Here is a 22,209-nt window from a genome sequence, read left to right on the forward strand (position 1 = left end):
TCCGTGAAACATCACAGGAGTGATCAGTACCATCCCTTATGTGTTCATATCACTTGCACCTTCTGATTCCCTGCAAAAAATGGCCTCCAGAGCTATGAATAGAAAAATCTTGTCCGGCTTTCACAGGTCTAACTGCTAATGGAATTATAATAAAACTTCAGAGAATTGAGCAGTACTATCCCTAGTTGTGAATATAGCCGACACCTTCAGCTTAGCTGCACAAAATGGCCCCCAGAGCTATGAATAGAAAAATCTTGTCCGGCTTTCACAGGTCTAACTGCGGGCGGAGTTTCAATGAACTTCCACAGGAGTGATCAATACAATTCCTAGTTGTGCATAATAGCCCACACATTCCGCTCCGCTGCACAAAATGGCTGCCAGAGTTATATGTTTGAAATTTTAGGAATGATATTTATCAAAGGCAATCGGGCATATGTTATCGGTATTTTGGTATATATTGCAGATTTTATGTCAAAGCTTCTTTTTTGGGGCATTCAGTGACATGTCTTGCTTGTTTTGTTTAAAGACAAAGTAAAATAGTCTAGGGTTGCCCCTACCTGGCAATGGCTCTTGTTATCCAACAAATTAGATGTTTTATATGTTTTACCTCTAATTGCACATGCATGTTAGCAAAATTGTGACAAAACTATTTACTAAATAAAGGATATTGAATGAGTGTAAGTTCAATACTGAATTTATTGCACAAGTTGAATAAAATTATATTATGCGAGCCTCTGGCGAGCATAATATTATTTTATTCAACGAGTGCAATAAATTCAGTATTGAACTTACACAACTTAAATATTCTTTTTATCACATACCCAAAGTAAATACCGTTTAATGTGAAATAAGAGTCATTTTTCATTGACGCGCCTATAGTATAACACAAACATTCAGCGTGTCTTTACACTATGTTTGTATAACATCACGTAAATAAATATATGCACGGCCGTGCAATACCCTATTTACGGAGTCCCAAAATCGGCACGGGTGTGTGATAAAGGAAGACATGTTGACACTATCATTATGAAACTATTATCATTATAGACAATTGTCATTCATCTATTCATTATATTTTTAGCAATTACATTGTACTATAATTTATGACTATTAATTGAAATGCATGTAAGCCAAGTATTGCATCATAAAGCTTTTAAACCCCTCCCCCCATCAGATCAGCCGAAAATATTCCAGGGTTGATCAAAAGTATAGATTTTATTGTGGCTTTATGATAAAATTATATGAATTTTCTAACAATGTTTATTTCTAGGTTCAGTTTGCCCAAAGGATTGTGAAGATTGTGTTATTGCTAGTATAGTATTTGGCATCTTTGGCATAATAGCTCTTGTTGTTGTTATTATTGGCATTTTGAAAGGTAAGTCAGCTCTTTCTCATCTCATTTCAGCTAACATTATAGTGAGTAGGATAAAGAAGACATAATTAAGTTTAAGCATGTCTTTTATGTCCATGAAATGATTCCTACCAATAGCTTTGAAAATAGCGTTTTATTTTGTGGATCTCCTTCAAAAACTTTAGGGAAACAATGGTTTTCTGAACATAATATTGGAAATGCAGCTCTCTTAATAATCTTGACTGAAATTTCTGTATTGGGAAACATTAAATTTAGAAAATGCAATATTAGTTTTGTAGAAGATACTAAACAAAACTTTTTATGTATTTTGGTAGATTTCTTGTTAGACAATATTTGCAGAAAATTGCTTAAAGAAATTCTGTCTTTTTAAAGATTTACAGTGACTATACATAATAACTTGTTATTTAAGTTCTGAACACTAGGAAAGTTTAATCTTATCTTACCTATAAAACTTTACACTGTCTTGATTATTTCTAAATGCACCAGATGGCTGTAACAATATTGTTTATTATTTTTATGCCACCGCAGCATTTGCGATGCGGTGGCATATAGCGATTCACCTGTGTGTTTGTTTGTGTGTGTGTGTGTGTGTGTTATATAGATTATATAGTGAACTTAAAAAATCTTCTTGTGAAAAACCACTTGTCCAATTTCAACCAAACTTGGCAGGATTGATCCTTGGGTGAAGGGCTTCCAAAGTTGTTCAAAGAATTTCATTCCATGCAGAAATCTGGTTGCCATGGCAACCAAAAGGAATTATAAGAATAAATTTAAAAAATCTTCTTGTAAAGACCCAAAAGGCCTAGAGCTTAGATATTTTGCATAAGGCATTGTCTGGTAGACCTCTACCAAGATTGTTCAAATTATAACCCTGGGGTCAAAATCGGCCCTGCCCCGGGGGTCATTGATTTTCACTATATGTACATATAGTAAAAACTTAAAATAACTTCTTGTAAAGACCCAAAAGGCCTAGAGCTTAGATATTTTGCATAAGGCATTGTCTGGTAGACCTCTACCAAAGATTATTCAAATAATAACCATGGGGTCAAAATCGGCCCCGCCCCGGGGGTCATTGATTTTCACTATATGTACATATAGTAAAAACTTAAAATAACTTCTTGTAAAGACCCAAAAGGCCTAGAGCTTAGATATTTTGCATAAGGCATTGTCTGATAGACCCTTACCAAGATTGTTCAAATTATAGCCCTGGGGTCAAAATCAGCTCTGCCCCGGGGGTCATTGATTTTCACTATATGTACATATAGTAAAAACTTAAAATACCTTCTTGTAAAGACCCAAAAGGCCTAGAGCTTAGATATTTTGCATAAGGCATTGTCTGGTAGACCTCTACTCAGATTGTTCAAATTATAGCCCTGGGGTCAAAATCGGCCCTGCCCCTGGGGTCATTGGTTTTCCTTATATGTATATAGAAAAAACTTTATAGTAAAAAAATTTCTTCTAGCAAATGCTAGAGGTTAGATATTTTGCATGAAACATTGTGAAGTGAACTTCTAGCAAGATTGTTCAAATTATAGCCCTGGGGTCAAAATTGCCCCTGCCCCGGGGTCATTGATTTTCAATGTATACATATAGTAAAAAATAAAAAAAATCTTATTGTCTTAAGATACAAGGCTTAGAGCTTGAATATTTGTTAAATGATATCATCTATAGGTACTCTACCAAAGTTGTTCAAATTTTGCCTCTTGTGTCAAAATTAGCCCCGCCCCATGGGCCATAGGTTTTCCTTATATGTATATAGTAAAAACTTAAAAAATCATCTTCTCTAAATTAACAAAGGCTAGAGTTAAGATATTTTGCATGAAACATTATGTAGTGAACCTCTAGCAAGATTGTACACATTATAGCCCTGGGGTCAAAATTGGCCCCACCCCCAGGAGTCATTGATTTTTACTATGTACATATAGTAAAAAAAAAAAGAAATATTTTTGTCTGAAGGTACAAGGCATAGAGCTTTGATGTTTGCTCTATAATATATTCTATGGGTTCTCTACTAAAGTTGTTTTAATTATGCCCCTAGTGTTAAAATTGGCCCTGCCCAGGGGCAGTGATTCTCATTATGTTCACATAGTAAAAACAGAAAATAAAACTAATCTTTTCTGAATAGGAGAAAGCTACAGCTTAGATATTTGACTTGAAATGTTGTTTGGTGGACCTGTATCAAGATTGTTTTGAATTAAACCCTTGGGTCCAAAATTTTGCCTTGCCCAAGGGGACAGTGACCTACTTTCTTGTCCTTTAATGTACAGCAATGAAATTTTGACCATGTGCACAGTTTTAGTTGTAAAATTGAACTTTGATATCAGGTGAACTAGATTTTGATGATGTGACCTACTTTCTTGTCCTTTGATGTACAGCTATGAAATTTGAACCATGTGTACAGATTAAGATGTTAAGTGAACTTTGATTTCAGCTGACCTAGATTTTGACAAAGTGTCTTACTATGTTGTCCTTTGATGTAGTCATGAAATTTAGGCTGTGTGAAATATGACCTTTACCACCAAATTCACTAGACTCAAGTGCATTGATATATTCCTACTCTGATCTTTTATTGAGTTAACAACAGATTTAACCACTAATCTGATAATAAGAATTAGATAGGTCAGGGATCTATGCATTATGACAATCTTCAAAATTGTATAGAAACAAAGAAAATCTGTTCCTACACTACTATTTAGTGTTGTATTAATGCGGTGGCATAGCATTTTTCTCAAATGCAATCTTGTTTCAAATATGAAAGCTGATTTGAAAATATTATTATTTCAGATTTTTCTAAACCTGTTTGCCTGACTGTTGCTGTCCTATGTATTGTATTTGATATAATAAGCTTAGCATTAAGTGCAAGTGTTCTAGCTGATGATGATTGTAAAGGTAAGATCAAAGCTTTGATGTAAATTTTTGTATTATTGATTAATATATAAATACTTTATTCTATACTTATAATGACCAATTGCCAGACTTTCTAATATTAAATTGATTCTAGAAATATAATTCTTTAATTTTGATTTGTATGTATGCATACAATACAATACATACAATAAGGAAATGTAGATAATTGACCATTGAAAGTTCCCAGTTCCTGTTCATCTCCCCTATTTGAATTTGGTCATGGTTTGATGATTTTTGACATAGTTATCCCTCCATTCATTGTCTCCCAAACAGTTGTACACATTCAACTCAAATTAAAAACATGAATATCTTATATCAATGCGCAGGTAAGGTTACAATTTGGCCATGGATCAATGATTTTTGACAGAGTTATCCCTCTTGAACTTTGAAGAAAATAAGAAATTTTCAGTTTCATTTCATTACTACCCCAACAGTTGTACACATTCAACTCAATTTTAACATATGGATATCTGATATATCAAAGGAATGCCCAGGTCAAATTTGAATTTGTTCATAGTTTGAATGATTTTCGACAAAGTTATGCCTCTTAAACTTGGAAAAAAAATGAAATTTTCATTTTCTGTTCATTAACTCCCCAACATTCAACTCAAAATGATTTTTGTTTTTGTTTCGACACTCATACTTTTGTTGAAATGTTTGTCTAACTTTGAAATTGCACATGTATAAGTATTAATGTATAAGACCACCTTATGATCTCTGTCCACATGAGTCGTTTGTACAAAACATGTCATAAGAACTACAAACATTTTCATATTCTTATTATTTCAGATTGCGAGGATTGGATACTTAATTCAGCTATAGCTTTTGTTGTGATTCCCTCTATAGTTGCAGTTACAGCTATTGTCTTAACTATCCTAGTCCTATGTAAGTCTTTCTTTTTTAGTCCCCTACCGGTTTACCGGAGGGGACTTTAGGTTTACCCTCTGTCCGTCCATCCGTCTGTCCGTCCGTCCACAAAACTGGATCCCGCGATAACGCAAAAAGTACTGAAAATATTTTTATGAAACTTAATATATGGATAGATGGCAGAATGGAGATTATGCACGTCTTTTTCTTTTCTTCCTATGTTGAAAATTCTGGTTGCTATGGCAACAAATAGACTGAAAATATGGCAAATTTTACACATAACCTGGATCCAGTGATAACGCAAAAAGGACTGAAAATATTTTTTTGAAACTTGATATATGGATAGATGGCAGTATGGAGATTATGCACGTCTTTTTCTTTTCTTCCTATGTTAAAAATTCTGGTTGCTATGGCAACAAATAGACTGAAAATATGGCAAATTTTACACATAACCTCGATCCGGTGATAATGCAAAAAGTACTGAAAATATTTTTATGAAACTTGAAATATGGGTAGGTGGCAGTCTGGAAATTATGCACATCCTATTTTTTTCTTCCTATGTTGAAAATTCTGGTTGCTATGGCAACAAATAGACTGAATTTCAAGATTTCTGATTCAATTTTTTACGTTTTTTTTTTTCACTATAAGTTCTTTATTACTTAAGGTATTTTCTTCAAACTTTAAATATAAGTTTCTAGTCAGCAACCACATCATATGTGACAAGGTTTACAACTCTTGCACAAAATTTATCAGAATATTCTCCCTTGAACTTTTCATGAATTTTTTGTTGTTTTTTTGTTTTTGTTTTTTTGTTAACTTTCTTCTACTTCAAATTCAAAATAAACATTCATTATCAACACCTTCATTACTAATTGTTCTTTGTTACACTCACATCGTGTATGACGTATTGCATCTTTATTTCAAGAGTTATCTCCTTTTTAAGAATTTTGCTTTTAAAAATGTTATATTTTAAAAAAATAACTTTAGAGTGTCCTTCATTCCATCTGTCTGTCTGTACATAAAACTGCTTCCTGTGATCACTTTAAAAGAACTTTTTCAAGAAATTTACTAAAATTAGAGACATAAGTGAATGGCCAATGTCCTTTCAGAATGTTGCTGGGGTTCTAACTGGCAGGGGACTTATGGATTGCTTGCAATACTATGATAATTGCTTGTTTAAATTAGTTTAGGTTTTTCATGATTTCCTCAGTATCAGTTTTAACTTTATGAAATGAAAATTGTATCAAATTATCTAATCTCTAAACTTAAGAATTTTCTTATTGTTGATGTATTACTATTACACCATTTGGAATATTATTGTTTTGTTTAGTCAATAGCAAACAGTGTAAGAAATGGTTACACATATTTGAATGAAATTTCAAATACAGTCCGACCCCGGTTATTCGACAACCCTTTATTCGAATACCCGGCATTATCCGAAGTAAATCAGCGGTCCCGTTTTTATCTCTATATAAATCAATATAAGTACGAGTGTATTATTCGAAATGCATTATCCGAATACCTCCTAAGTAAAATTTCGGTCCCGATTATACAATTATGAAAGAATTTCACACCTATTATTCGAAGCCAACCTAATTATTAATCGAAGCCAGACTAATTGGCGCAGATCCACTCGCTGACCGGTCGACTTGTGAAAAATATTAACAGCCATGCGTGTATTTAGACAATCATGATAATAACTCTTTGTGCGTCCAACTTTAATTACCGAAAATGAAAAGCTATGCACCGTGTCCGATTTTGTTACTGTTATTGCTTGAAGATGACAGCAATAATTTCCATACATACCGTATATGTAAATTTGTTAAAACATCAAAAACATTTTTGTCATTAATTGTAACGCTACATGAAAGCTTTTATCCTAATCGAAAATACCAGAGTTTAGCTGTAAATACCGTAGTGATAACACGGCTATTATTAAGGCTTTGAGCGAAACAAAACGATACATAATGTAGAATAAAATGCAAGTATTTATGTCTTCAATGTCAATACAATAATTTTTACGCATTTTTTCTTTAATATTTATTTATCTCAATTGATTACAGGAAGTAAGTGTGTTGTAAATGGTAGTTTTGCTATGATTGGTCAAAGTGGAGTAGTTTTCGTCTATCACAATATTCGATTTTCGATTAATCAAACCCATCGATTATTCGAAGTAAATATTCAGTCCCAGGCACTTCGAATAAACGGGGTTGGACTGTAAATATCATTGCTAGGAAATGTACAACATTTTTAGATCCCATGGGATTCCTAAATAAAAAATGTTTATTGCCCTGAATTATTTATTAAGTGCCTATGTCAATGTCTGTTCAGAACTTGGAAATAAAAAGTTATACAATTTATAACGTGGGATGTTTTTGGTTTGTAAAACCATAAATAATTATGTTCATAATGTTAAGGATTAAATAAGACAACATACCACAAAGATTAATGTATTAGTGTTGTTTGAATGTATGATTTGATATGACATGTATCAATACAGTGATTAATCTAGAAATTCATTATTATGAGTCCCAGGATGCACATTTGAAAACAATAAGTCCCGTAGCAAAATAAATGAGTCTCATAAGAACAAAATACATATTTAACAGCAGACCTTTAACAGGCACAATGATGTGACATCTACATCTTCATGTATTTCTATGCCTTCAAAGCCTGTCATGTTCAAATCGCATTGTCCACCCCACTAACACAACATTCATATTCAGAATGTAACTTTGTCATACATGGAAGGATTTTAAAATAACTTGGCATTAATGTGTACCACATCATAAGGATGTGTTGCATCTAAGACCCATGTCATTTCCTAAGAAGTTGAGGTCACACTAACATGTTAAGGTTCAAATACAGAGTTTAAAGGTACATGTTCACACATTTGTATTTTCGAATTGTTATTTGTCATGCATGGAAGGAAATTGACCATGACCCATGTCCCTACCTCCAAGGTCAATTGCAATTTATAATTTGAAGGTACTCACTCTTAAAAGATGAGTTTGAAGGTAACACATTCTTGTAACTTTGTCAAGTATAGAAGGATATTAAAATAACTTGGCACAAATGTCTACCACATCAAGAGGATGTGTCACATATAAAGTCTATGTCACTACCTTAAAGGTGAAGGTCACACTTTAAGTTTGAATGTTTCTCATTCTCACAAGAAGAGTTTGAAGGTACATATTTTGGTCTGGACTGTAACTTTGTTGTGCATTGAAGGATTTTAAAAATAACTTGGCATAAATGTGTACCACATCATAATGATGTGTTGATTGGCAAATCATGCATTTTCCATCCCTGATAATGAGCAGGAAGTGTTCATGAATTGAAAAAGTCGAGCAACAATTGCCTGGGATTTAATATTTTCTGTCCTGATTCTGAGTGGGCCTTGCATTTGCAATTGTCTGAGATTTAATTATTTAATTGATGAAATGAAACAGATAAAACTATTTAGAAAAGACTTTGATATTCTGGGCTACAAACCATAAGATTATCATGCGTCCTATGGGACCCACATATTTTGAAACCGATCTGTGTCTTTCTTGATATTATATGTCTTTGATGTGGGTTCTAGATTAATCACTGTCTATATGTAGCAGATAATGTATTTTTCTTTTTAGCTCACCAGAACCGAAGGTTCAGGGTGAGCTTTTAGTATCAAAGAGGGATGCTCTGGCGTCCGTCGTCATGCGTCAACAATCGTCTTCTTCTCTGGAACTAATGTGCAGATTTACTTCAAATTTGGTCTGTAGCATCCTTGTGACAGTCACACTTGATTTTGCTCATGTTATATCAAATTTTAGGGGTCTCTTGGGCTAAAAATAGAAAAAAAACCATTAACATCTTCTACAGAACTAATCAATGGATGATCACCAAACTTTGTCTGTAGCATTCTTGGGTAGTCTTTTATCAAGTTTGCTCATATTAATTGGATTGGCCTCTTTGCTAAAGCAAATATGTTATCTCAGTTTAGGTGTGGCATTTTAGGGGTCTCAAGGGCTAAAAATAGAAAAATAAAAACTTAAGACATCTTCTTCTATAGAACTAATGGATGGATCACCTAACTTTGTCTGTAGCATTCTTAGGTAGTCTTTTATCAAGTTTGCTCGTATTTATTTGATTGGCCACTTTAAGGGGCTGCTAAAGCTAAAAATAGAAATACCTTTAAATGTTTATTTCTACAGAACTTATTGATGGATGATCACCAAACTTTGTCTGTAGCATTCTTAGGTACTCTGTTATCAAGTTTGCTCATATTAAATTGATTGACCCCTTTTAGGGGTCTCTAGGGCTAAAAATAGTATATGTAAAACCTTTAAACATCTTCTTCTGCAGAACTAATTGATTGATGATCACCAAACTTTGTCTGTAGCATTCTTAGGTAGTGTTTTATCAAGTATGCTCATATTAATTTGATTGGCCCCTTTTAGGGGCCACTTAAGCTAAAAATAGAAATACCTATAAACGTCTATTTCTACAGAACTAATTGATGGATGATCACCAAACTTTGTCTGTAGCATTCTTTGGTAGTCTTTTATCAAGTTTGCTCATATTAATTTGATTGACCCCTTTTAGGCGCCTCTAAAGCTAAAAATAAAAATACCTATAAACGTCTATTTCTACAAAACTAATTGATAGATGATCACCAAACTTTGTCTGTAGCATTAGTTAGTCTTTTATCAAGTTTGCTCATATTAATTTGATTGGCCCCATTCATTAGCTAAAGCTTAAATGCCCCAGGTCTTGGCTTTCTTCAAAAATTACTTGTTTTTAATCAAATTTTGATAAATTAAAAAAAATTGTCACCCCCTCGGTGGGGCGAGGGTTTTGAAATTTTTCTAAAACCATTTTTCTAATCCCTTACCTCTCTGGGGTGGGGTTTTAAACCCGGGGGATGCTTTGGGGAGTTTTAAGGGGGCGGAGAAAAAGGGAAATTAAATTTCTGTCCAAGAACGGTGGTTTGGAAAATACCCGCCTATTTTGAATTTAAAAATTTTTGGGGGAAAAAATGTAAATGAAAAAACAAACAGAAAATTTTGTCGGGGAAAATTTCAAATGAAAAGCAGTTTTTCCTGGTGGTGATCAGGCTTTGTAAAAAATTTTTTTTAAAAATTAATTTTTATAACTTTAAAAAAGTTTTTTACAAATTTTTTCAAATACCCAATTTAAATTGATTTTTTATTTTTATTAGTATTAAAAATGCTTATGGAAAATGTGCCTTTTTGTAGACTATTCCACTTTAAAAAGATTTTCTGAGATGAGATGTTAGTTTCAAATTCTATGTAGTGAATTTATCAATGTAAAGTGAGAGGAAAAATAAACTTTATTATATATTACAGTGGGTGTAATTGGACCAGGCAGAAATGGTAAGATCTTTGTAATTAGTAATTTAGCAGATCCTTGATCATCTATCTAACTCTTATTCAAAAACCTAATATAAAACCAGGCTTGTTAAAAGAATGTGTATTTATTTCAGTTATTTGAAAAAGAAGAAGTTTCAATGCTTCTTGCAGGTTATGTTAAGACTGTCTCTCTTAGAAGAAGTGGGGGCATATTGCTTTGCACTTGTCTGTAGGTGCGTTGGTGGGTCCATAGACCAAACTTTTTCTGATCAATAATGCCTAGGCCTATAACCTCAAACTTGGTATGGAGATCAGTCATAACCAGTAGTTAACCCCTATTGTCTTCCAAGTCTATGGGTCAGAGGTCAAGGTCACATTTAACTTGTTTTCCAAAACAGTTTCCAACCAAAAACTTAACATCCAATAGAGCTGTCATTGATTCATAGCAAAGAAAATTATTGAATATACATTGATATCGGATGACAAATATCAGCAATACACTGATATATCAATTTATGTATACTCCTTATTTGTTGTATATAATTCACTTTCATACCTAGTAAAATATATGTTCTGTTTATAAATTTCCTTTGTATAGGACTTTCTCCTAACCATATTTTGTCGTCACTGCTTATTTGTTTATATACATTTTCTGTTTCTCAACCTCTAAAAGTCAGGGAAAAAGTACAATTTGAGTATGAATTATGCGATGTTTACCTAAATTCACCAGCAAAATTTACTTCCAATGTTTTGAAATACTTTTGTATAGGTTGCTCAAATATACATTAAGATACTCATGTCAAGAATAAAAAACACAATTTAACCTAGATTATACATGTATTTGCATGATTTTATATGTTTAATGTTTAGAATTGTTTAAGAAAAATAAACATGTTTTTAGAACTAATGTTTAAATTTTAAAGGGTGTGTTGATAACAAAAAAATTCATGGTTCGATTTGTGAATCGTAAGTGCTGAATCGTGGATCATCACTTATCCGACGATCCACACCCCTACTATCGATGACAGCTCTAACATCCAGGGTGCAATTGGCCTTGAAACTTCACAGTGCATTGGTCTTGGCCAGTAGATGACCACATTGATTTTGGGTGAAGGGGTCAAAGATCAAGGTCATATTGACCTTGCATTTCAAAACGGTTTTTGAACAGTAACTCGACAACCAATCAGGCTAGGCCTTGTGTAAAACTGAATAACACTTAGAGTTCATTATACTTTATTGAAGACTCCAGCACCTATGGAATATATATAACACAACATTAAACAAAGGTTACAACAGTGATACAATACTTAACAGATTCCCCTGTCTTTCTAAAACAATAAAAAGATAAAATAGTACAAAGGAACAAAAGGATATAATAAAAAGCTATTTAAGTAAAATGAAAAGAAAATATTTCAGAGCAAACAGTTAATTGTAAAACAATAGAAATGAAATAAAAGTCAATTAACAACACATTATTTCACAGGTGATTAAGTCAGTTCACAAATCAGTATAATAGAAATGTTACTTAATTAACTAAAACAAACTGTAATTAAACAATAATCTGTCTGCAAAAACAAACAAGTTCTCATGTATTCAAACTTAAAATATCACTTAAGTAAATGTTCACATATAATTCCATAATCATCTTATAACATAACTCCAGTTTTCAAGATGTCAATCAAACGGTGGAAGTCAGCTCCAGTCTTGGTCAAGCAATCTGCAATCTGACTGCTGGTGTGGACCCAGGTCACGGTTATGTCACCCGTGCAGACACTCTCCTTGATGCTTGCCAAGTCCATACGGAGACGTTTCTCTGAAAGAAGTTTTGTTGAGTGAATGTTCTGACATAGGGATTTGTTATCAGTAAAACATTTAATGGGAATGTCTTTTACTCTGAACATTTCTTGAAGCATACTTCTAACAAAATAACATGCATCAAGTCCATCTACCAGTGATAGGGCTTCAGCTGCAAGTGTACTCTTCACAACTCGCTTTATCTTCTTTGCACTCCAAGCTATTGGACATAACTTCCCATTCTTCCCTTTTAAGAAGATAAGATAACCTCCAGCACTAGAAAATCTATCTGAAAGGTTGGCATAGGAAGCATCTGTGTAGAGTATAAGTTCAAAGTCCTCAATGCTCCCTAAACTTGAAAACACAATCTTGTACTGATTGCACAAGGCTTTTCTTACCACTTTGTTGATTTTTGTCCGGAGTTTGGGATCACCCAAGTCACAATAGGTTGCTAGATCTAGGACATCAAACGAAAGATCTGGTCTACTCTGTGTGGCTATCCAGTGAAGCTGACCAACAATTTCTGGATAGATGTTGTTCTTGACATTATTGGGATGGATATCACGGTCAACTTGCTTTATTTCTTCTGTGTAATCCTTTTGGCTCAGGTATATCTGTCCATCAGTTTGCTCAATGTCAAGTCCAATATACCGAAAACTGCAGTCTAACTCTTTTCCACAATGAAACTTCATCCGTAATGGAAGAATTACATCTTGCTTGAACCTGTCACTACCAGCCCATAGGAAGTCATCTACATGCATCAAGAACAGTCCATCAAGTTTATCTCCTTGATGCCAGTAGAAGAGAGCTGGGTCTAACTTTGATTCTTCACAATGTAAGAGTTGGAGCTCTTTCTTCACACTGAGAAACCAGTTTCTCGATGCATCAACAAGCCCATATACACACTTGTTCAGCTTCCACACAACAGAAGTATCTGATTCACATACTTTTGGAGGTTGAACATAGATAACGCTGTCTATGACCTGACCTTGTAAAAAGGCCGCTTTGATATCAATTGAGTGTATGTCATTGCCTAGTGTAGCTGCAGCTGCAAGGAACAATCTAAGGCTCTCCTTGTGAACAGTCGGGGAGTCAGACTGCACAGGTGTTTCCTCTTCAAATCCACGAACCACCAATCTTGCTTTCACTGTGCGTTCTTCTCCTGATTCCTTCTCAGTAATCACCCATCTAGTGGACATTAATTTTTGTCCACAATATGGAACCCTTTCAAAAACATTGAACTGTTGCCAATTGTCTAGTTCTTTTTTCATGGCACATAGCACTTCATCTTCACTGTGTCTAGCACTTGGAACAAAGACTGAATGCACTTCATTAGTATTTTCACTTAAATGCCAGTTTTGAACATCTTTCTTAAAGTCTATACCAGATGGTGAATCCTTGTTTTCTTCCTGTACATTCAAGTATGCCCAATTCTTCCCAGTTGCTTTTCCGCCACGACTGAGCACTTTGGCTTTTACCCACCTAGGATCACCAGGCAATTGGAATTCTATTTTGTCACCAACATTTGGAATACTCTTCTTTTGTCGTATGATGTCATGTCTTTCTTCAACTGGCAAATTTGGTTCAACTGGGACAATGTCCTCATTATTTGGTTGTTGACTCTCATCTTGATCTACCTGCAAGTCTATGTCCTCATTTCTGGGTTGTTGTCTATCATCTTCTGCCAGCAAATCTTGCGTATTTTCGTCATCAATATTAAGACTGTTATATTGCTTCTCATTTTGTTGTTGAGGCTTACCATTTTCATTTTGTGATTCTTGATTCATTTCAACTTGACCCTCTAATCCACATCTTATTAAACGACAAGGATGTACTCTGACAATACACTTCCATGTCGAACGAAGACAACTTTGCCATCCTGACCTATAACTGTTCCTGGCCCCTTCCATTTGTTGTCATCATCACGCTTGTAGTACACCCGGTCTCCATGCTGATAGCATTCTCCAGATGCCCTGATTTTGTGCCTCAGTGCCCTTCGGATTCTTTCAGAGGATTCGGCTTGAATGAATGCACGTCTTCCTGAGTGAAGTGCATTTAAATGTTCGGCAAACTTTCGGCTAATGGTAGTATTCTCAAGTGCTGGTGGCTTATTTGTAAGAACTGAAGGCAAATTTGGATTAGCACCAAAGACAAGTTGATATGGACTCCAACCATACACCATTGACAGACTATTCTTTGCATTCACAGCCCACAACAAGACAATTTCCAAGTTCAAGTTAGGTTGATCTTCTAGAATCTTTTCTACACAGTTATCAACAACAGCATGATTTCTTTCACATATTCCATTCTGCCATGGACTGTACGCAGCTGTGTTCAAGACTTCAATGTTCAGGTTTTCACACATGTCTCGAAAGATTTCATTAGCAAACTCACCACCATTGTCTGCTAGGAATTTCTTTGGTGGACCCATACCACTGCCAATCCACAATTTCATGATTTTCTCTGTGATAACCTCTGGTGTCTTCCTCCTTATAACAGCTGCAAGACTGAATCTTGTTGCTACATCAATGAGATGCAGAAAATATACATTAGGCTTCCATTCTTTCAAGTCAACTGCAACTACTTCATTAAATTCTGTTGCTAGTGGAAGGGAGACAACTGGTCGTGCTGGAGTCTTCTTGTACTGTTTACACAACTCACAATTCTCACTCACTTTATCAACATATGCCATATGCTCATCTGTATACACCCCAGCATCCTGCAAAAGGGATTTCAAACGCTTCGCTGAAGGATGCGCAAACTGTTTGTGTAACTTGCGTATAACATCACTCAACTCTGTTTCCTTTGAAGCTACTAACGCTAACTTTGTCTCTTCAACACTCACATTAATCTGATTTATAGGCACACAGTAGTGACCAGAAGACGTACTCTGAAGCTGTACATCGTTTCCAAATATGGAAGCACAGTCATTTTCAAGGTCAAGTTTTACTTTGGCTTTCTTCATAGAGTCTTTACTGAGTAGCAGAGGAATATCACTACTTACAACATCAGTCTGTATTTCACATTCTGTACCAGCAATGACACAGGGAAACTTGACAATTTTCTTAGATTGAAGAACTGTCCCACCACCAAATTTAAACTTTGTTTCACTCGGCATTTCAAGTACTTTTTCACGGACAGAAGGATCAAGTGAGTCTAGGTAACAGTTCATCCAAGCTTCACCAGCAACAGTTGCTGTACAAGCACTATCCAGAACAGCTGAGTTTGACGCTTCAGCAAGAAGAATAAGTGCCTCTTGTTGCCTGTTCCCAGTGAACAACACTGCATTTTCAACACTACTCTTTGACAAGTTTTCATAAGAATGAGGGCATTGTTTTACCAAATGCCTAATGGAGTCGCAGCTTAGGCATCGAAGTGGCTGACCATCTGGTCCATTTGGATTTACAGGCTTGCTTGTGTTGTTAGATCCTCTTACTTTGTCTCCATAGCTGTTTCTGCCCATGTGTCATCTGATCTGTAGTTTGTGAATCCCCTGCCACTAGAATAACCACGTCCACGAATATTGCCACGATTTCTGTATCCAAAGTTTTTCCCACCTCGATTCCTGGTGTAGTTTGCCTCTTCTGTAGAGATACATGCAGACTCCACTTTGATTCCTGAGACACTGTCCATTTCATGGCCTGACGCAGCTTGATTCCCAAAAAACTTTTTGAGAGAAGTTGACATCTGTTTGAATAAGTCATCAACACTAGCATAGTTTACACCTGTCAACACAAGTTGTCTGTCCTTCATTTCTAGCTCAGAACACTCAAGAAGTTTGAACGCTAACACAGGCTGAGGCAGTTCCATGTGAAATTTCTTAGTCTTATTGTAAAGTTTCTCAAATTCAGTCACATAATCTTCCATTGATGACACTTTACTTCGTCGCAAACGATCAAATTCAGTGTACACTTCATATGCTTCACTTAGTTCATCTTTTTTGAAGATTTTGTCCATGAATGCAATGAGTTTGCCTACACCATCATCTTTATTCAACACATCAACTGTCAGTTCACTAAACACTTTGTACCTGATAGAGTTTTGCCCTTCTTCGGGCAATGATAACGCTATAGCTATTCCCCTCTTTTTAGCTTCAAGGTCAGTCAGCACTTCCCATGCTTTCACTTCATCAACCCATCGACTGTAAGGTTTATTCGCTGTGAACACTGGTGGAACTTTGTAACTAACAGACGCCATTTTTTTTTTTTTTGACACTGATTTCAATACACTTAAATACACTAGTCACTACGCTAATAATAATTAGTTACCGCACACTTCAACACACACTACACTTGCCATAAGATATATCACTGTCACATTAGTCACTGGGTGGATTAATACAGGATCTTCATAGACGCTGTTTCAAGTGCACGCTCTGCTTCCATGTAAAACTGAATAACACTTAGAGTTCACTATACTTTATTGAAGACTCCAGCACCTATGGAATATATATAACACAACATTAAACAAAGGTTACAACAGTGATACAATACTTAACACCTTGAAACTTTATGACTCCTATTCCCCTATTTATTTTGGGTCAAGAGCTGAAAGGTCAAGGTCATATTAACCTTGTATGCTAAAATTTTTCCACCCAATAACTTGAGAACCCAAGTGCCCCTGGCTAGGCAACCTTTCAACGAAGAGGAGTACATGTATATTGCATTTTACATATGGTCAGCTGGTCAGTAGACCAAATCTTTTCTAATCACCAACTTATGAACTAAAAGATATGTACAACATAACATCACTTAAATTATGCCTCTCTTCAAATAGGAGAATATTGCTTTAATAAAATGTCCGGGCAGAATCCAGCAATTGTTGCCTGGAGGAGTTTGTTTGATACACCAAAGTACCCCTTGTAACAAAAAAAATCACGAAATTTCAGTCTTAGTTTAATTTGGGATGAAATTACATACTATTTTTGCAAAAGTGGAAGAAAAAAACCATAATGTTAAATAGATTTGTAAGGGAAAATAATGGTTATAAAAGAATTCCCAGATGGACAGACGCCTTAAAATGGTATTTCTATAGTAAAGAACAAACCCTGATAATGTATAACATAAACCATAAAGGAAGCGATGCTTTAGAAATGCTCTTTGATTAAATATTTACATCTGTTACTCTTCAGTTTTTATATAGATAAAGAATTAAAACTAGCTGAATGCAAAAAAATCATCACATTCATTTTGATCTACAAAATAAGAGTACTTTATTTACTCAGTATTATGCCTCTACATTGACTGAAAGTAGTCTACGAAAAGCATCTGCATGACCTGTAGTATATAGTCTTAGGTCACTATGTTGTCATAATCATTTCTCATCACAAAAAGATAGTCTGTACTATTGTTTGAAGTACCTTATCCTTTAACAAGGCAATGAAAAGTTTTGTTTTTGTACATTGAACATGTTTTATGGACCACCAGTCAAAAAGGTTATTTCCTGGTTTCAAATGAATTGTTCAAATCATAAAAAAGTAAAAAGAAGATTAGTTGTTTTTATGGTCAATGTAGAATAAATGGAAATAATTCTACAAACAAGAGGGCCATGATGGCCCTGAGGTCGCTCACCTGTATATAGGCCCCCCCACCCCCGGGCCAATTTTTACCCAAGGGCTTTTTATTTGTTTATTTGAACAGACTTGGTAGACACCCATAAGAAGATGTTTCATGCTAAACATCTAAGTTCCAGCTCATTGGGTTTTTAAAAGAAGATTTTTAAAGTTTTTACTATACACATATAGTTAAAAACAATGACACCCCTGGGGCAGGGCCAGTTTTGACCCCCGGGTTTTTATTTGAACAAACTTTGTAGATATTTACTTAAAGATGTTTCATGCTTAATATCTAAACTCTAGCTATTTGGGTTTTTTCAAAGAAGATTTTTTAAGTTTTTGCTATACACATATAAGGAAAATCAATGACCTCCCCCCCCCCCCGGGCTGGGCCAGTTTTTGAACCCAGGGCTTTTATTTGAACATACTTGGTAGAACACCCATTAGAACATGTTTCATGCTAAATATCTTAGCTCTAGCTCTTTGAGTTCTTTAAAAGAAGATTTTTTAAGTTTTTACTATATGCATATAGGGAAAATCAATGACCCCCTGGGGCGGGGCCAATTTTGACCCCAGGGCTTTTATTTGAACAAACTTGGTAGACACTCATTAGAAGATGTTTCATGCTAAATATCTTAGCTCTAGCTCTTTGGGTTCTTTAAAAGAAGATTTTTTAAGTTTTTAATATGCATATAGGGAAAATCTATGACCCCCTTGGGCAGGGTCAATTTTGACCCCAGGGCTTTTATTTGAACAAACTTGGTAGACATTCACTAGAAGATGTTTAATGCCATATATCTAAGCTCTAGCTCTTTTGGTTCTTTAAAAGAAAAGATTTTTTAAGTTTTTACTATATGCATATAGGGAAAATCAATGACCCCTCGGGGTGGGGCCAATTTTGACCACAAGGCTTTAATTTGAACAAACTTGGTAGACACTCACTAGAAGATGTTTCATGCTTAATATCTTAGCTCTAGCTCTTTGGGTTCTTTAAAAGAAGATTTTTTAAGTTTTTACTATATGCATATAGGGAAAATCAATGACCCCCTGGGGCGGAGCCAATTTTGACCCCAGGGCTTTTATTTGAACAAACTTGGTAGACATTCACTAGAAGATGTTTCATGCTTAATATCTAAGCTCTAGCTCTAACAGTTCTTTAAAAGAAGATTTTTTAAGTTTTTACTATATGCATATAGGGAAAATCAATGACCCCCCAGGGTGGGGCAATTTTGACCCCAGGGATTTTATTTGAACAAACTTGGTAGACACTCACTAGAAGATGTTTCATGCCAAATATCTTAGCTCTAGCTCTTTGGGTTCTTTAAAAGAAGATTTTTTAAGTTTTTACTATATGCATATAGGGAAAATCAATGACCCCCTGGGGCGGGGCCAATTTTGACCCCAGGGCTTTTATTTGAACAAACTTTGTAGACACTCACTAGAAGATGTTTCATGCCAAATATCTAAGCTCTAGCTCTTAGGGTTGTTTAAAAGAAGATATTTAAAGATTTTTCTTTCGGTTGCCATGGCAACCAGAGTTCTGCATGGGACTTAATTCTTTGAACAATTTTTAAAGGTGACCACCAAAGGAACATTCCTGTGAAGTTTGGATGAAATTGGCTCAGTGGTTTATGAGGAGATGTCATTTAAAGCAAAAGTTTACGGACGGACGACGGACGGACGCCGGACGAAAAGCAATCACAAAAGCTCACCCTGTCACTTTGTGACAGGTGAGCTAAAAAAGGAATTGGTAGTGAATGCATGGCCATCTTTGTCCTTGTGATTTTATGCTTCCCACTTAAAAAGAGGGGAGCATACTTAGACAGTACGCTCACAGTGTACATATGTCCTGTTACTCTTGTCAAATATGTAACTTAGAAGTTTTAAACCTAATCTTATGAAAATTGGTTTTGATGACTTTCCCAGTGCAAATAGATGGCCCTTAATTGTTTTTAGATCAGTAGGTAAACAGTCAAGGTCATTATGTCCTTGAATTTAGGCTATGTTTGTTAAGCTTAGTAGGGACATTGCCCACAGCCAATAAATGCCCTATATAGATTATGAGGTCAGTGGTGCAAAGGTCAAGGTCATAGTGCCACAAAATTCTTGTTTGAATTAATAAGCCTATCTTACTGAAACATTATTGCAGCATTGCCTATTGCCAAGCAATTTACCCTATAATTTGAGGTCAGTAGGTTTTAAAGGTCACAGTGATGCAGTGTAAAATCCTGTCTGATCAATGGCATTGGAGTTTATTAACCCTTTTTAGGGACTTTGCCAATTGTCAGATGGAGACATCTATTGATTTTGATGTAATTAGGGCAAGATCACAGTGACACATGAAACCCTTGTCTAAGTAATAACAAAAATTTCCAAAATATATAGTTTTGTGAGTATACAGTCTAACTTGCCCATGCGACCACGTGTATTAAGCGACTTTTGTCTTAAACGACCACTTTAAATTCCCCCCGATCATTTTCTCTCTATATCTTTAATGTATTAAGCGAATTTTGCTCAACGCGACCAGCGACCGCTAATTAGTCACCTAATTGACATCAATCTTTTCATTAAACGACCACTTTTACCTGTCAAGTAATTGTGTTTTTAGAGAACGCCACCTCGTTATGTCACAAGTGTCAGCAATCAAAACACATCAATAAACGTGTGAAAAACTCTATTTCCCATACCGTTTTAGCGTATGCAAATGAAGCTAAGTATACGCGTGACGTGTATTATCAAATAATATCGGATAAACAATGCAACGCTCCGCCCATATTGAGATGGTGTATACGCTTCGCTTGTTGACATTTAGACTGCATTGAATTGACCTTGAACTTGATCAGCCATTAAATTAATCGTAACAAATAGATGAGGTTTGTTTATTTCAAATGAAAAAAAATGCACAACAGAAAACATCTTCACTAATAGGGTTTTCGTGTTGGAGACAAGGAAAAACAACGGAGAAGTTAAACAATTCTGGAAAAAATGTCAAACATGTACGTAATGGATCAAAACTGTTTTGTCAATAAATATCAGAACGTTATTTTTACATTTGCATCCGTTTAGATTGTCGGAGCGTACTTATTATTCAACATTTATATAAAAATGAAGTTGAAAAACAATCCCATCGAATAAAAAAGATGTCATTTATAAATTTTGACTTATATATCATGCTGACTGTCTTAAGAGACCGTTTCATTAAGCGACCGTTTTTGGTGTTTCCCTTGCCCGGTCGCTTAATACACGTTTGACTGTATATTACTTATTAAGTCAAAACTTGACAATTATTAGATATACAGTATGCCTCTTGGACTGCAAAGAAACTGGGTCTTAAGTTTCCTATAGATATATTTTTAGTTCATACTTGTTTTTGTTTTTTTCCAGATGACAAAAAAACTGCACCCATATAGACACCTTATGAAGCAATAATGCAAGGGCAAAACTAACTTTCCTTTCATCATTTTGGCCTTTTCTTGTTGAATGATTGATAAGAGATCAATGTTGATAATATTTATACACCATTAGTGAACATGTGTTTTCCATGGCTAGTGTGGTGGAGCTAAGGATTTAATTTTTGAAATATTTCATGAAAATCAATTAGTTTATTGAAAGATAAACCGTACTTTAGATTTTATCAGCAAAATTGCAGGGCTGGAAGTCTTATATTTGCTTTGAATTAAAGCATAAATTATGCAAAAGATGATAAAGTATCACCTACTTTTATCACAATAAATGTTAAATACAGTCTACTCCACTTATAACGAGAATAGTTATTACAAGGTACTGCTTATAATGTGTGCAAGTTTCCTTTTCATTCATACAGTTTACAGTGAGATCGTTGGTTTTATTACAATGTACATTATATTCCCTGTCACATGGGTATTTTTCCAATTTTTAACAAGGTCAGACTCCATCAGCCTGTTGTCAGCATCACTTTGTCTCTTTGAGAAAACAATGGTCAGCTAACAAAGTTATTGAGCAATTAATGATCAAATGTCTCATTGTACCCCCGAAACAAAGTTTTGGGGGGTATATAGGAGTCACCCGGTGGTCGGTCAGTCAGTCGGTCCAGCGGACCGTTGCATTTTCCTTGGTCGGAGCATAACTTGAAGACTAATGGTTGGAATTCAATATAACTTTATACAATGGTCAGGCACATTGAGAGGGAGTGCAGTGCACAAGAACCATAACTCCACCTTGACTAATTACAAAGTTATTGCCCTTTGTTACTTTTCCTTGCCCGGAGCATAACTTGAAAACTACTGGTTGGAATTCAAAACAACTTCATACAATTGTCAAGCACAATAAGAAGAAGTGCAGTGTACAAGAACCATAACTCTATCTAAAGAAATTACAGAGTT

The 22,209-nt window shown here is 35.0% G+C and overlaps 1 protein-coding gene across 1 annotated transcript in view; it reads left to right on the top strand.

Annotated features, from left to right (window-relative positions):
• Nucleotides 1-22,209, top strand: part of LOC132723036 (uncharacterized) — a gene marked incomplete at its 5' end in the record, with an annotated part of 145,153 nt that overhangs the window by 61,487 nt on the left and 61,457 nt on the right. Inside the window, 4 exons of the mRNA XM_060707705.1 lie at nt 1,271-1,375; nt 4,157-4,261; nt 5,069-5,164; nt 10,498-10,524. Coding sequence (XP_060563688.1) covers nt 1,271-1,375; nt 4,157-4,261; nt 5,069-5,164; nt 10,498-10,524 — 333 coding nt within the window. The remainder of the gene's footprint in view (nt 1-1,270; nt 1,376-4,156; nt 4,262-5,068; nt 5,165-10,497; nt 10,525-22,209) is intronic.

The sequence above is a fragment of the Ruditapes philippinarum genome, unplaced genomic scaffold (assembly GCF_026571515.1).
Source record: "Ruditapes philippinarum isolate M1 unplaced genomic scaffold, ASM2657151v2 ctg822_1_1_1_1, whole genome shotgun sequence".
Taxonomy (NCBI): Eukaryota; Metazoa; Mollusca; class Bivalvia; order Venerida; family Veneridae; genus Ruditapes; species Ruditapes philippinarum.